This window comes from Mustelus asterias, chromosome 2 (assembly GCF_964213995.1).
Source record: "Mustelus asterias chromosome 2, sMusAst1.hap1.1, whole genome shotgun sequence".
NCBI lineage: Eukaryota > Metazoa > Chordata > Chondrichthyes > Carcharhiniformes > Triakidae > Mustelus > Mustelus asterias.
Genome location: NC_135802.1, coordinates 16,205,494 through 16,220,470, shown reverse-complemented (window position 1 = coordinate 16,220,470; position 14,977 = coordinate 16,205,494). Strand labels below are relative to the sequence as shown.

The window sequence follows — 14,977 nt, the reverse complement described above, 5'->3', positions numbered from 1 at the left end:
AGGGGATGAGAAGAATAGAAAGACTTGAACCTGAACTTTCAGAAACATATCGCTGCTAACTCCAGCAGTCCCAATCAGATTGGCCAGCAGCCCTGCAGTCACTCCAGCACTGCAGTGACTGGAAGAGGCACTTCAAGGAACTTCCTGGTGTTAAATCCCAGAAACCAGAGGAGAAGGAAAGAGGCAGAGGTGCAAGGGCAGGGAGGGTAAGGAGCATCTGGGGAGTTGCGAAGGAGTGATCAGAAATTTGGCATGTCAGCTATGACTCTCACCAACTTTTACAGATGCACCATAGAAAGCATTCTTCCTGATTGTATCACAGCTTGGTATGGCTCCTGCTCTGCCCAAGACCGCAAGGAACTACAAAAGGTCGTGATTGTAGCCAATCCATCACGCAAACCAGCCTCCCATCCATTGACACTGTCTACACTTTCCACTGCCTCGGAAAAGCAGCCAGCATAATTAAGGACCCCACGCACCCTGGACATACTCTCTTCCACCTTCTTCCGTCAGGGAGAAGATACAAAAGTCATGTACCAACTGACTCAAGAACAGCTTCTTCCCTGCTGCCATCAGATCTTTGAATGGACTTACCTTGCATTAAGTTGATCTTTCTCTACACCCTAGCTATGACTGTAACACTACAATCTGCACTCTCTCATTTCCTTCTCTATGACTGGTATGCTTTGTATAGCACGCAAGAAACAATACTTTTTACTGTATACTAATGAATCAAATCAAATCAAAATCAAATCAGTGGGGACAGGCCAAAGGAGCAGAGGGGAGGGAAGCCTGGAAATCGCCCAGCCTCCAGTCAGAAGGGCCTTCTGATGGAGGTACCTCCCACCTCCCCCACCATTGCCCCCCTGAGATCCAACTACATTTATTTTTTTTCCACCCTGAATCACAATCTGCCTGCTGGCCTATAAATTGAGGCTGGTTGGGAAAGTAACTACTTAGGGGCCTTAATTAGGGCAAGGGCAGGTTTCCCGTCTGAGGCCCTGCCAACCCCAGCATAAAATCTCTACTGGGTCGCAGCATGTGGGAATACGGAGGGAATTCCATCCATGGAATTTCACAGTTTCTACCCCCTCCCCCACTCCACCTCAGAATCCACCAGCGTTAAATTCTGGCATTGGAAGAGTGGTTATTGGCTAGCAGAAATCACCCTACCTCTAAAGCTGCTCCAGTAAAAGTTTTTAAACTTGTATTTTAAGGGAAAGGGACTCTGAGTAATGTCACCATCTTTCAGCAGCAAAAAAAGATGTAGGCATGAGTTTTTGGACTCAAGCAACTTGTGCAACTTGCTGATGCAGTATATTTTGCATCCCGGATTTAACATAGTCACCTGACTTAACTACAAGCTGCAGCTCTGCCCCAGTCATGACCCTGTGGGATTAACAACTGGACTCCATCTCTTTGACATTGTACAAGATAGGCTCCAGTAAAATCAAATCAAATCAATACCATCAAGGCCAATAGGTCTACTGGGCTGAATATTTGCTGGCTTCACTTTTCTAGTTCTTAATGTTTAGTTGTGTAGAACTTTGTCAAACTCCGTTTAGAATACTGAGATCTGGACAATATCCAGGCTTAGACTGACAAGTGGCAAGTAGCATTCGTGCCACACAAATGCCAATCAATGACCATCACCAACAAGAGACACCCTAACCACCGCCCCTTGACATTCAATAATGTTACCATCACTGAATCCCCCATTGTCAACATCTTTGGGGTTACCATTGGCCAGAAATTCAACTGGACTCACCACATAAACACAGTGGCTATAAAGAGCAGGTCAGAGGCTAGGAATACTGTGGAGAATAACTCACCTCCTGACTCCCTAAAGCCTGTCCACCATCTACAAGGCACAAGTCAGGAGTGTGATGGAATACCCCCCACTTGTTTGGATGGGTGCAGCTCCAACAACACTCAAGAAGCTTGACACCATCCAGCTCAAAGCAGTCTGCTTGATTGGCACCACATCCACAAACATTCACTCCCTCCATCACCGACGCTCAGTAGCAGCAGTGTGTACTATCTACAAGATGCACTGCAGAAATTCATCAAAGATTTTTAGACAGAATCTTCCAAACCCACGACCACTTCAATTTAGAAGAACAAGGGCAGCAGATACATGGGAACACCACCACCTGCAAGTTCCCCTCCAAGCCACTCACCATCCTGACTTGGAAATATATCGCAGTTCCTTCGCAGGGTCAAAATCCTGAATTCCCTCCCAAACGGCATTGTGGGTCAACCCACAGCACATAGACTGCAGTGATTCAAGAAGGCAGCTCACCACCACCTTCTCAAGAGCAACTCGGGGTGGGCAATAAATGGTGGCCAGCCAGTGACGCCCATGTCCCACAAATGAATTTTTAAAAATCTGTCTGGGGCATTGCATCTTGGACCTTGGAAGGGTGCAGTGCAAATTCGCCAGAATAATGATACTGGAGCTAGCAGGCTTAAAACATTCGGACAGGTTGAGTAAATTGTCTTGTATTGGAGAGAGTGCAGAGGAAGCTTTTACAAGAATGGTTCCAGAGATGGGAAACTTCAATTATGAAGATAGATTAAGGAGATTGGGACTGTTTTCCTTGGAGAGAAGAAGGCTAAGAGGAGACTTTATAGAGATGTTCAAAATCATGAGGGGGCTGGGCAGTGTAGATAGGGAGAAAATGTCCTTGCTCATAAAAAGACGAGAGGGCACAGATTTAAAGTTATTTGCAAAAGAAGCAAATGTGATGTGAGAACTGACTGGTTTGAGAGTCAAGCACATTGCTAATATCTGGAGTCATATGTAGGCTAGACTGAGTAAGGATGCCAGATTTCCTTCCTGAAAGGACATTAATGAACAAGATGGGTCTTTATGACATTCGATGATAGCTCCATGGTCACCGTCACTGAGATTATTCCAGATTTTATTACTTGAATTTAAATTCCACCAGCTGCTGTGGTGGGATTTGAACCCATGTTATCAGGGCATTAGCCTGGGCCTCTGGATTACCAGCCCAGTGACATTACCACTACTCCACATAGAAATTATTTTCTCTTATCAGGGGGTTCCAGAATGAGGGGACATAATCTAAAGTTGGAAGTCGGGCCTTTCAGGAAGGAAATCGGGAAGTGCATTTTGACATGAAGCAGAAATCAGTAATAGTCTCTCTCTAAACGGCTTTGATACTGGCACAATCAATGCTTTTGACCACGTTTGATAGATTATGGGTTAGGTAAGGGTATCCAAGCTCTGTGGCACAGTGGTTAGCATTGCTGCCTCACAGCGCCAAGGACCTGGGTTTGATTCCAGCCTTAGATCACTGTCGGTGCGGAGTCTGCACATTCTCCCCGTGTCTGTGTTGGTTTCTTCCAGGTGCTCCGGTTTCCCCCCCACAGTCCAAAGATGTGCGGGTTAGGTGGATTGGACATGCTAAATTGCCCCTTAGTGTGTAGGTTTGGCAGATTAGCTATGATGGATGTGCTGGGTTGCAGTGATGAGGCAGGGGAGTTGGGCAGAGCCCGGGTGGGATGCTCTTCGGAAGGTCGGTGCAGACTCGATGGGCCAAATGGCCTCCTTATGCACTGTCGGGATTCTATGATTCAATGTGGAGACAAGGTAGGTAAATAGAGCAGAGGCAGAGATGAGTCACAAACTAATTAAATGGCTCAAGGACTGATTTCTACTTCTGTGTTGCAATCTCTGAACCTATTATCAAATATTTATTTTACAAAGGTGCACATACATTTCACAGCTGTATAGTTTGAAAGAGAAAGATGTTTTCAGTTTATTCCTTAAGGAGGACAGAATTGGCACACTTTTACTAAATCCACTAGCATGGTGGCAGAGGTGGCACAGTGGTTAGCATTGCTGCCTCACAGCGCCAGGGACCCAGGTTCGATTCCCTGCTTGGGCCACTGTCTGTGCGGAGTCTGCATGTTCTCCCCGTGTCTGCGTGCGTTTCCTCTGAGTGCTCCGGTTTCCTCCCAGGCTAAATTCTCCCTCAGTGTACCCGAACAGGCGCCGGAGTGTGGCGACTAGGGGACTTTCACAGTAACTTCATTGCAGTGTTAATGTAAGCCTACTTGCGACACTAATCAATAAACTTTAAACTTAGCAGTGGCCCACCTCGTTGTACTGTAAGCAGTGTTTCAGCAATTCTGTTGCAAGGTCATGTTTTCCTGCTTTAATGTAAATATCGGCCAGTAGAAGCCAGCTCTTCTCAAACTCCTCGGCGTCCTTCAAATTCCAGTTTATTTTTGTTATTCTCTTCAGCTGGTTCCTGGCACGGGGGATCAGCTTTAGGACCATGCAGGCCTGAGCTCCCGCCAGCAGTGAAGGAACATGATCCTTCTGACAAATAAACAATTTGCAAGAAACAGTCCCATAGAGTGTTAGCAAGGATGGTATGTGACATTACACATCACTGAGTTATAATCAACAGAAAGAAACACTTCTATCTTTGACTTGTTGAGTGGTGCTACCAAGCTAAATATTTCACAAGGCAGACTCTTTTAGGTTTAAGTATTTTCTGCCAAGTTATTCCAATGGAGCAATTGGTAAAGATATAGGGTGAAATCTGACCACAAAATGGCAGAGTGTTGGTTCCAGTGACAAAAATACCAGTCTTCTCTCCAGATCTTACCACAAATAAACAGCTAGCCGTCATGTCGGGGGACGCATGGCCACAACGCCGGCATAGCCAGTGGCACAGTGATCGGGGCGCCATGTTTAATGGGTGCCCTGATCAAGAAGAAATAATGACCTCCCCCCACCCCCCAGCACACACGGAGGTCTCAAGGGCTCCCCCACATGCCTGCCCCGTGATCGGAGCTGGCATTAACCCCACCCCCCCTCCCCCAATTGAAGCCAGATTCCCCCTCCTCGATCAGAGCCAGCATTCACCACCCGCCCCCCCACCCGCTACACCCACTGACCAATTGGAGCCAGCATTCAGCCCCCTTCCCTTTCCGCCGAACATTGGACGCCTTCCCTCCCAAACAGCCATCACTGGCATCCCCAGCTCCCACGTCTGTTCCCCTCACCACAACAAGTAGATAATTTCCCCCCCTCTCCCATGAGGTTGTCACTGGGGTCCATCCTAGCACTGCCCCCTGGTACAAGTCAACCTGGCAATGCCAACTTGTGCCAAGGAGTGATGCCAGGGCACTGCCTGACCTGTCCCTCTCCCCTGGGGGCCATATACACCTTTATGCCCTGGGGGGTGGGGTGGAATCCCCATGACAGGGTCACCAGCAGACAGGGTGTAGCAGAGCGACCAACATCATCACTCCTGCAGGGTAAACCAGTGATGGCACCGGCTGACGGGCACATACTGATGACATCAGCAGCGGGAGAATGTGTGCCGATGGTGGCAGTGTGAGCTGAATGCACATGCACAACTGTTTCTGGCACTTGCCTACCGCTTACCCTACCGCCCACCTTAATCGAGGCCATTTCGGTGAACACATCAAGGGCCTTTTCCACTTTGGAGCGATCATTAGTGGCCATTAGGCAAGTGTTCTGCAGCAATATGCGTTGCTCCTGTTCTTCCTGTGTTTGAGGATGATACTCTTTCAGCAGTTTCTCTGCTGTCCTCACAGCGAGCTGGTCTGTCTCCTTCTTTTCACTGGACTCTTCACTGTTCCAGTGTTTTAATAAAGGAGGGTAAAACAACAGAAACTTTTGAACTGTTTTTCAGAAATTTCAGCTCAGATATTACTCCTGGTAACGTTAGGAATTGACTATTTAGTGCATTTGTATGACATTCCTATTAGAGCAGAGACATTGGGCTGGATTCTCTGACATCGCCCGCGACTGGGATTCTCCAGTCCCGCTGCAGTGAACGGAGATTGGCTGGGAACCAAGTTCTCTGTTCTCACTGGCAACTGCAGCCGGACAGAGAACTCTGGTCGTTAACTCATTTAAAACAAATTATTATTAAACATATTCAAACTTCAGTGCCTTCCCAGTAAAGACATATCATATTCAGAACTTTGCACATGGACTGAGCTGCTTTGGAATCTTCTGGAATTGTCTTTCAGAACTGTCTTTTACCAGTTTAAAATGGGCACTGATGAACTGTGAAGTCAAGGGATCGTGTAACCTTTGTTTACTCCACACAGAATATCAAGCTTCTGGAAAGTTCTGAATTGAATAACCACGGTTGGGGGACTCCCCCTGGAATGCACGCGCCAAGGCAAACGTTATCTGTGGAATTTGCATCTGCCATTGATCGAGGTTTACTCAAAACTCAAAAGTCAATGGACTCCACACTCTACAGTCCAGGACTTTGGATTCCACACTCTACAGCCTGGGACTTTGGATTCCACACTCTACGGCCTGGGACTTTGGATTCCACACTCTACGGCCTGGGACTTTGGATTCCACACTCTACAGCCTGGGACTTTGATCTCCGCACTCTACAGTCGAGGACTTTGATCTCCACACTCTACGGTCTAGGTCTTTTCTGAGTCATAATGACTTGGGGACCCTTTAAAAATGGCGGTGGATCTCGATTACAGGATTCCCAACCCCATTTCCAGAATGTGCGATTTTCAGGACCTTTTAAGGGTGTGGGTTGATTCGGCTCATAAGCCTGCACCTGGCACTCCCAACCTGGCCAGTTCCATTGTAGATAGGCATCTTCTACTCCTTGAGAATTTTCATGGAATCAGGGCAGGTTTTTTTTTTAAAGGCCTGGTTCACAGCCCATCAGAGGAGTTGTGAACCATAGTCTGATTTGAGCTTTGTAAAGGAGGAGTACAAAACGTCTCCCCCCCCCCCCCCCCCTTGTCCCCTATACCAAGCTGTGCCTATACCCACCCCCATGGCCTCTCATGCCCTCTATGCCATGCATTGGCACTTCTATGCCCTTTCACACACTATATACTGTTCAGAATCAATGAATTCTAGAGTGACAATAGCATATGTAAAAATAAGCTTTAAAAACATCATCCATTCTTTACACTATAGGAAAGAAAATGTCATTTCACCACAGCCCAATAAAAGTCTCAATAATCCGGATTCTTTTAAGTATCAAAAACAGAAACTACAAACACTTGAAACCTCTTAATCCTGTGTAAATAAACATTGTGAAATTCACAGTGTGGATAAGAGACCTTACAACCTGCTTTGAACCCTTTGTTTTATAAAACCCTCACTTCAACTCTAAATCATCAAATCCATTCAAGAAGCTGTTTGCCTGTCATGCGAGAGACTGGAAATTGAAGCTGAATTAACTGTAATCTGTAAAAGTGTGTGTAAGATTTAGGTAAGACAGAGGTAAGATTTAGAAAAGGAGAAGCAAAGGCGGAGAAAAAGTAAGGGAAGGGGAATAAGTAGGGGGAAAGAGTGGGGGGGGGGAGAAAAATGAAGAAAGACAATAAAGAAATAAAAGTTAGAGAACAGTAAAAAGTTAAATAAAATAGAATGAAAACAAAGGGTTTGAGGTGGGGTAGAGCAAATCATCTGAAGTTGTTGAATTCGATGTTGAGACCGGAAGGCTGTAAAGTGTCCAGCCGGAAGATGAGATGCTGTTCCTCCAGTTTGCGTTCAGCTTCACTGGAATATTGTAGCAGGCCAAGGACAGACATGTGGGCAAGGGAGCAGGATTGTGTATTAAAATGGCAAGCAACCGGAAGATCAGGGTTCTGATTGCGCACAGACCAAAGGTGCTCAGCAAAGCAATCACCCAGTCTACGCTTGGTTCCTCTGATATAAGAACAAAGAACAAGGAACAAAGAAAATTACAGCACAAGAACAGGCCCTTCGGCCTTCCAAGCCTGCACCGACTACGCTGCCCGACTGAACTAAAACTCCCTACCCTTCCGGGGACCATATCCCTCTATTCCCATCCTAATCATATATTTGTCCAGATGCCCCTTAAAACTCACTACCGTATCTGCTTCCACTACCTCCCCCGGCAGCGAGCTCCAGGCACCCACCACCCTCTGTGTAAAAAACATGCCTCGTACATCTACTTTAAACCTTGCCCCTCGCAACTTAAACCTATGCCCCCTAGTAATTGACTTTGCCACCCTGAGAAAAAGCTTCTGACTATCCACTCTGTCCATGCCCCTCATAATCTTGTAGACTTCTATCAGGTCGCCCCTCAACCTCCATCGTTCCAGTGAGAACAAACCAAGTTTCTCCAACCTCTCCTCATAGCTAATGCCCTCCATACCAGGCAACATCTTGGTAAATCTTTTCTGTACCCTCTCCAAAGTCTCCACACCCTTCTGGTAGTGTGGCGACCAGAATTGAACACTATATTCCAAGTGCGGCCTAACTAAGGTTCCATAAAGCTGCAACATGACTTGCCAATTTTTAAACTCAATGCCCCGGCTGATGAAGGCAAGCATGCCGTATGCCTTCTGGACTACCTTCTCCACCTGCGTTGCCACTTTCAGTGACCTGTGTACCTGTACTCCCAGATCCTTCTGCCTATCAATACTCTTAAGGGTTCTGCCACTTACTGTATATTTCCTATCTTCATTAGACCTTCCAAAATGAGACCAGGAGGTTGTAAAGGAGCCTTTGCATTGGGAGCAGTGAATGCAATAGACCAAATCGAAAGTGTTGCAAGTGAAACGCTGCTTAACTTGGAATGAGTGCTTTGGACCTTGGATGGTGAGCATAGAAGAGGTAAAGGGACATGTGTTACACCTTTTATGATTGCATGGGAAGGTGCCATGAGTGACGGGAGAGGTATTGGGTATAGTGGAGGAGTGGACTCGGTTATTCCAGAGGGAATGGTCTCTGTGGAATGCTGACAGAGGGAGTGAAGGGAAGATGTGTTTGGTGGTGGCATCACATTGGAGTTGGTGAACACGTTTGGCCATTCACACCCTTTATTCTCTCTATGGACTGCCATCAGCAGTCTTTCCCCCTTGTTTCTGTGGCTATGATTCATCTTTCATTCCCTCACCCTACAGTATAAATACCTCCCACTTTCTCTGCCTTTCAGCTTTGACAAAGGGTCGTCTGGACTCAAAACGTCAGCTCTTTTCTCTCCCTACAGATGCTGCCAGACCTGCTGAGATTTTCCAGCATTTTCTCTTTTGGTTTCAGATTCCAGCATCCGCAGTAATTTGCTTTTAACTTCATTGCAGTGTTCATGTGGGCCTACTTGTGACACTAATAAATAAACTTTAAACAACTTTAAACTTTGTTTCGATTAACATATTCACAGTGAAAGCCAGATGTCTCATTTCACAGAGGACAACAGGGTTGTCTCAACGTTTAGTCAAATAATGAAATGTGGCAGCACCGAACCTCAAGTCTTCATCCAGGGTTTCAAACAGGTTGCTTCCTAAGATCTCATTGTCTGGGTTAAGGCATATCTGGATCATGTTGTAAATGGAGCTTTGCCCCCAGTCGCTGTCCCTGCGTGCCTTGTTAAAGTGTCTCAGTGCTTCATTGGGCTGCCCTGTATACCTATCAACAGAAAAATGTTAACAGATGGCTCTTGCTGCCTGCTGCACAAGGTTGATTCATTTAAGCAACTCAGTAGCAGTGAGAAAGTTCTCAAAACCTCTTAGATTTGAACTTCCTTTCTCCCCCCATAACTTTTTGTCTGCTCCTCTTCTGAAGGCTCGGACTCGCATGAGAATCTGGTTGCAAGGGCACCATTGTGGTGATACTGTGCCTTTAAGAACTATGTGTATATCATGTTTCTTGTAAGGGGTATGTTTAGAATTCAGATCTGTTTTGCAGGGTGCCAATTGGTCTAGCAAAGCTTTTAAATTGGTACCTGGGAGCACAGGATAAGTGCTCATTTTAGACCTGGAGTGTTTGTTTTAAGCAGAGCTAATGCATTTGTGTTTATTTGGGTCTCCCCTGGGGCTTTTAGTGTAGAGTTTTGATTAAGTTGATTGACAGGGCAGAGTCATGTGCTTAATGGGAGGAGCTAAGCTTGCAGGGAAGAAACACTGTTTCAGTTTCATTTTTTAAAAAATGCATGCAGACTGCCAGAAGAAACAGGTGTCTCCCTCGATCTTTCTCTCCAGGGGTGTTCTGAAAGCTCTAGGACTGTTAACCTGAGATGAGCAAGTATGCCTGTGTTTTGCTAACTAAACTTAAAGAGAGCTTTAAGTCTATAAGAGGGATATTACTTGAATTGGATATGTAAGCAGTTAATAATTGTATCTTGTTATCTTTAAGTGTTGTTCAATTGTTAAATGTTAAGCTGATTCATTTGTTATCGTTAAACTGTGTTATTAAATAAAATAATTTTGATAAGAGTTTTCCATCATGTCAGTAGTATTGTGCTTGGAGTGAAACATTGTATGCTCCCATTAATGACAAAATCGCAAATAGTTGGGGTCTAGTATATACCTTGGGGTTTCAGATTTGGTACCATAACACCATCCACCCTCTGGTACTTTGTCTCAGTGATTGTTCTTAGTATGAATAAAGAACAGTCACTAAGATGGTAAATTGTCAGTTCATACAGCAGGATTCATTCAGAATCACACCCAAAGTCCTACTATATCCTCACTTGACGTTTTAAAAAATTCATTCCTGGGACGTGGGCATCAGTGACAAGGCCCGAAGGTGTTGCTCATCCTTAGTTACAGTTGGATACAACTGATTGGAGTACAGTAGCACAGTCGTTATGTCACAGGGCTAATGATCCAGCGGTCCAGAACAATAATCTGGAGACGTGAGTTCAAATCCCACCCTGGAAGCTGTGGAATTTAAATTCAGTTAATTAGATAAATCTGGAATTCAGATGTTTGCAGTATTCGGGTGCAGCCAGGCAATCCTTATTACCCTCTTTCTCTGGATGCCTGTTAAACTTTCCCTGCCCGGAAATGTTGCCAAAGGCATTTAGATGTTGGGTCGAATTCTCTAACCTCACCTGCAGCTGGGATTCTCCAGTCCCACTGCAGTGAATGGAGATTTGGCTGAGTGCCAAATTCTCCATTCTCGCTGGCAGCAGCGGTGGGGCATGAAAGGCCAGAGAATTCCGGCTTGTGATCAAATGCTGCTGTCACACGCCAGGATGGAAAGTACACAACAAGTGTGATTGGGACAGAGGCTTAGAGCAATGGATTTCTGTCCCATGGTCTCCACATTCCACATAAAAGCATTAATGGGCCATCCTGATCAGGAAGGTCTGGCCCAGAAAGTATGCATTAATTTAAATTTATCTCAAGGGATTTGATTTTGGACTCATCCACCATTGAGGCACTGGGGCTAAGAATAGACTTTTCAAAAACCCCGGCCCTCACATTCCAAACAGCTCAAACTCGTGAACAAGAAGGTTGTAAAGATGGCATATGGAGTGCTCTCCTTCATTGGCAGAGTATCGAATATAAAAGTAAGGATATCATGTTGGAATGGCATAAACACAGGTGAGGCCTCAACTAGGGAAATTGAGGATCTGATTAAAATGAAAAGGGAGGCGTACGTTAAGTCCAGGCAACTGAAAACAGATGGAGCTCTGGAGGAATACAGAGAGAGTAGGAAAGAACTCAAACGGGGAGTTAGAAGGGCAAAAAGAGGTCACGAGATGTTCTTGGCAGGCAGGATTAAGGAGAATCCTAAGGCATTCTATTCATACGTTAGGAACAAAAGAGTTGTCAGGGAGAAAATCGGACCTCTCAGGGACAAAGGAGGGGAATTATGCTTAGAACCCAAGGGAATAGGGGAGATCCTAAATGAATACTTTGCATCGGTATTCACGAAGGAGAGGGGCGTGTTAACCGGGAGTGTCTCGGAGGGAGGTGTTGACCCGTTAGAAAAAATCTCCATTACAAGAGAGGAAGTGTTAGGTTTTTTAGGGAACATTAAAACTGACAAAGCCCCAGGGCCTGATGGCATCTATCCTCGACTGCTCAGGGAGACGAGAGATGAAATTGCTGGGCCTCTGACGGAAATCTTTGTCGCTTCTTTGGACACGGGTGAGGTCCCTGAGGATTGGAGGATAGCGAATGTGGTCCCGTTGTTTAAGAAAGGTAGCAGGGATAACCCAGGAAATTATAGGCCGGTGAGCTTGACGTCCGTGGTAGGGAAGTTGTTGGAGAGGATTCTTAGAGACAGGATGTATGTGCATTTAGAACGGAACAATCTCATTAGTGACAGACAGCATGGTTTTGTAAGAGGGAGGTCGTGCCTTACAAATTTGGTGGAGTTTTTTGAGGAAGTGACAAAAACGGTTGATGAAGGAAGGGCCGTGGATGTCGTCTATGTGGATTTCAGTAAGGCATTTGACAAAGTCCCACATGGCAGGTTGGTTAAGAAGGTTAAGGCTCATGGGATACAAGGAGAAGTGGCTAGATGGGTGGAGAACTGGCTTGGCCATAGGAGACAGAGGGTAGTGGTCGAAGGGTCTTTTTCCGGCTGGAGGTCTGTGACCAGTGGTGTTCCGCAGGGCTCTGTACTGGGACCTCTGCTATTTGTGATATATATAAATGATTTGGAAGAAGGTGTAACTGGTGTAATCAGCATGTTTGCGGATGACACGAAGATGGCTGGACTTGCGGATAGCGAAGAGCATTGTCGGGCAATACAGCAGGATATAGATAGGCTGGAAAATTGGGCAGAGAGGTGGCAGATGGAGTTTAATCCGGATAAATGCGAAGTGATGCATTTTGGAAGAAATAATGTAGGGAGGAGTTATACAATAAATGGCAGAGTCATCAGGAGTATAGAAACACAGAGGGACCTAGGTGTGCAAGTCCACAAATCCTTGAAGGTGGCAACACAGGTGGAGAAGGTGGTGAAGAAGGCATATGGTATGCTTGCCTTTATAGGACGGGGTATAGAGTATAAAAGCTGGAGTCTGATGATGCAGCTGTATAGAACGCTGCTTAGGCCACATTTGGAGTACTGCGTCCAGTTCTGGTCGCCGCACTACCAGAAGGACGTGGAGGCGTTAGAGAGAGTACAGAGAAGGTTTACCAGGATGTTGCCTGGTATGGAGGGCCTTAGCTATGAGGAGAGATTGGGTAGACTGGGGTTGTTCTCCTTGGAAAGACGGAGAATGAGGGGAGATCTAATAGAGGTGTACAAGATTATGAAGGGTATAGCTAGGGTGAACAGTGGGAAGCTTTTTCCCAGGTCGGAGGTGACGATCACGAGGGGTCACGGGCTCAAGCTGAGAGGGGCGAAGTAAAACTCAGATATCAGAGGGACGTTTTTTACACAGAGGGTGGTGGGGGCCTGGAATGCGCTGCCAAGTAGGGTGGTGGAGGCAGGCACGCTGACATCGTTTAAGACTTACCTGGATAGTCACATGAGCAGCCTGGGAATGGAGGGATACAAACGATTGGTCTCGTTGGACCAAGGAGCAGCACAGGCTTAGAGGGCCGAAGGGCCTGTTTCCTGTGCTGTACTGTTCTTTGTTCTTTGTTCTTTGGAGTATTGTGTGCAGTTCTGGTCACCATATTACAGGGAAGAACACAATTGCTCTGGAGGGAGTGCAGAGAAGGTGTACAAGAATGTTGCCAGGGCTGGAAATGTGTAGCTCTGAGGAAAAATTGCAGAGGCTGGGGTTATTTTCCTTGGAAGAAAGAAGGCTGAGGAGTGACTTGATAGAGGTGTACAAAATTGAGGGGAAGAGATAGAGCAGGCAGGATAAAATTGTTCCCCTTGGTGGAGAATTCTAGAACCAGAGAACAAAGATTCAAGATAATCGGTCAGAACATTGAATACAGGAGTTTGGACGTCTTGTTGAAGTTGTACTAGACATTGGTAAGGCCACACTTGGGATACTGTGTGCAGTTCTGGTCACCCTATTATAGAAAGGATGTTATTAAACTAGAAAGAGTGCAGAAAAGATTTACTAGGATGCTACCGGGACTTGATGGTTTGAGTTATAAGGAGAGGCTGGATAGACTGGGACTTTTTTCTCTGGAGCGTAGAAGGCTGAGGGGTGATCTTATAGAGGTCTATAAAATAACGAGGGGCATAGATCAGCTAGATAGTCAATATCTTTTCCCAAAAGTAGGGAAGTCTAAAACTAGAGGACATAGGTTTAAGGTGAGAGAGGAGAGATACAAAAGTGTCCAGAGGGGCAATTTTTTCACACACAGGGTGGTGAGTGTCCGGAACAAGCTGCCAGAGATAGTAGTAGAGGTGGGTACAATTTTGTCTTTTAAAAAGCATTTAGATAGTTACATGGATAAGATGGGTATAGAGGGATATGGGCCAAATGCGGGCAATTGGGATTAGCTTAGGAGTTTAAAGAAAAAGGACGGCAAGTTGGGCCGAAGGGCCTGTTTTCATGCTGTAAACCTCTATGATTCTATGACACTATAGGTGGCAGAAGGTATAGAGGGGACATGAGGAGGAACCTTATTATGCAAAGGTTGGTGGGTATCTGGAATTCACTGCCCAAGTTGGTGATGGAGGCAGTGACCCTAAACTCTTTAAAAAAGTACCTGAATCAGCACCTTAGGTGCTGGAAACTACAGGGCTAAGGGCCAGGTGCAGGAAGATGAGATTAGAAAGTGCACCTGGGTGTCCTCAGACTGGCATGGACAAGATGGACTGAATGGCCTCCTTCTATGCTGTAACGTTTCTCTGGTTCTATGGTAAGAAGCAGCACAAACAGATTTGAGATGACCAGGCCTTGTTGGCCAAACTGCTTCGGGGCTTGCGTCTGGTCCCTGGACATTATTTTTCACACTTTATTCTAAATTATTTTGGAGCAATCATGCAGGTCAAGACAATTCATTGAAGCTTTCTTTACCAGAGATAAAGGCCTTTGCAGTAGTTGAACCCAGGTTCCATAGCTGTCCTTGCTGATCGCCTCTCTGCCTGCTCCAAAAACCCTGGAGCTTTGTCAAGTCGACCCGTTTTCCTCAACAGCTTCATTAATTTGCTTAAGACCAAGAAGTTGTCTATCCCAAGGAGAGGAAAAGATAAACACATTTACAGCTCTTTTACTGTGACGTGAATCCTTGTCATTGGAAGGCAATGGCCTAATGGTATTATCGCTAGACTATTAATCTAGAAACTCAGCTAATG

General features: G+C 45.8%; 1 protein-coding gene across 1 annotated transcript in view; it reads right to left on the bottom strand.

The window, feature by feature from the left end:
- The window catches only part of ttc21a (tetratricopeptide repeat domain 21A), a 113,869-nt gene that overhangs the window by 5,291 nt on the left and 93,601 nt on the right, over positions 1–14,977 (bottom strand). The window contains exons 23-26 of the mRNA XM_078229672.1: positions 14,700–14,850; positions 9,275–9,436; positions 5,441–5,639; positions 4,127–4,351 (exon numbers count right to left, since the gene is read on the bottom strand). Coding sequence (XP_078085798.1) covers positions 4,127–4,351; positions 5,441–5,639; positions 9,275–9,436; positions 14,700–14,850 — 737 coding nt within the window. The remainder of the gene's footprint in view (positions 1–4,126; positions 4,352–5,440; positions 5,640–9,274; positions 9,437–14,699; positions 14,851–14,977) is intronic.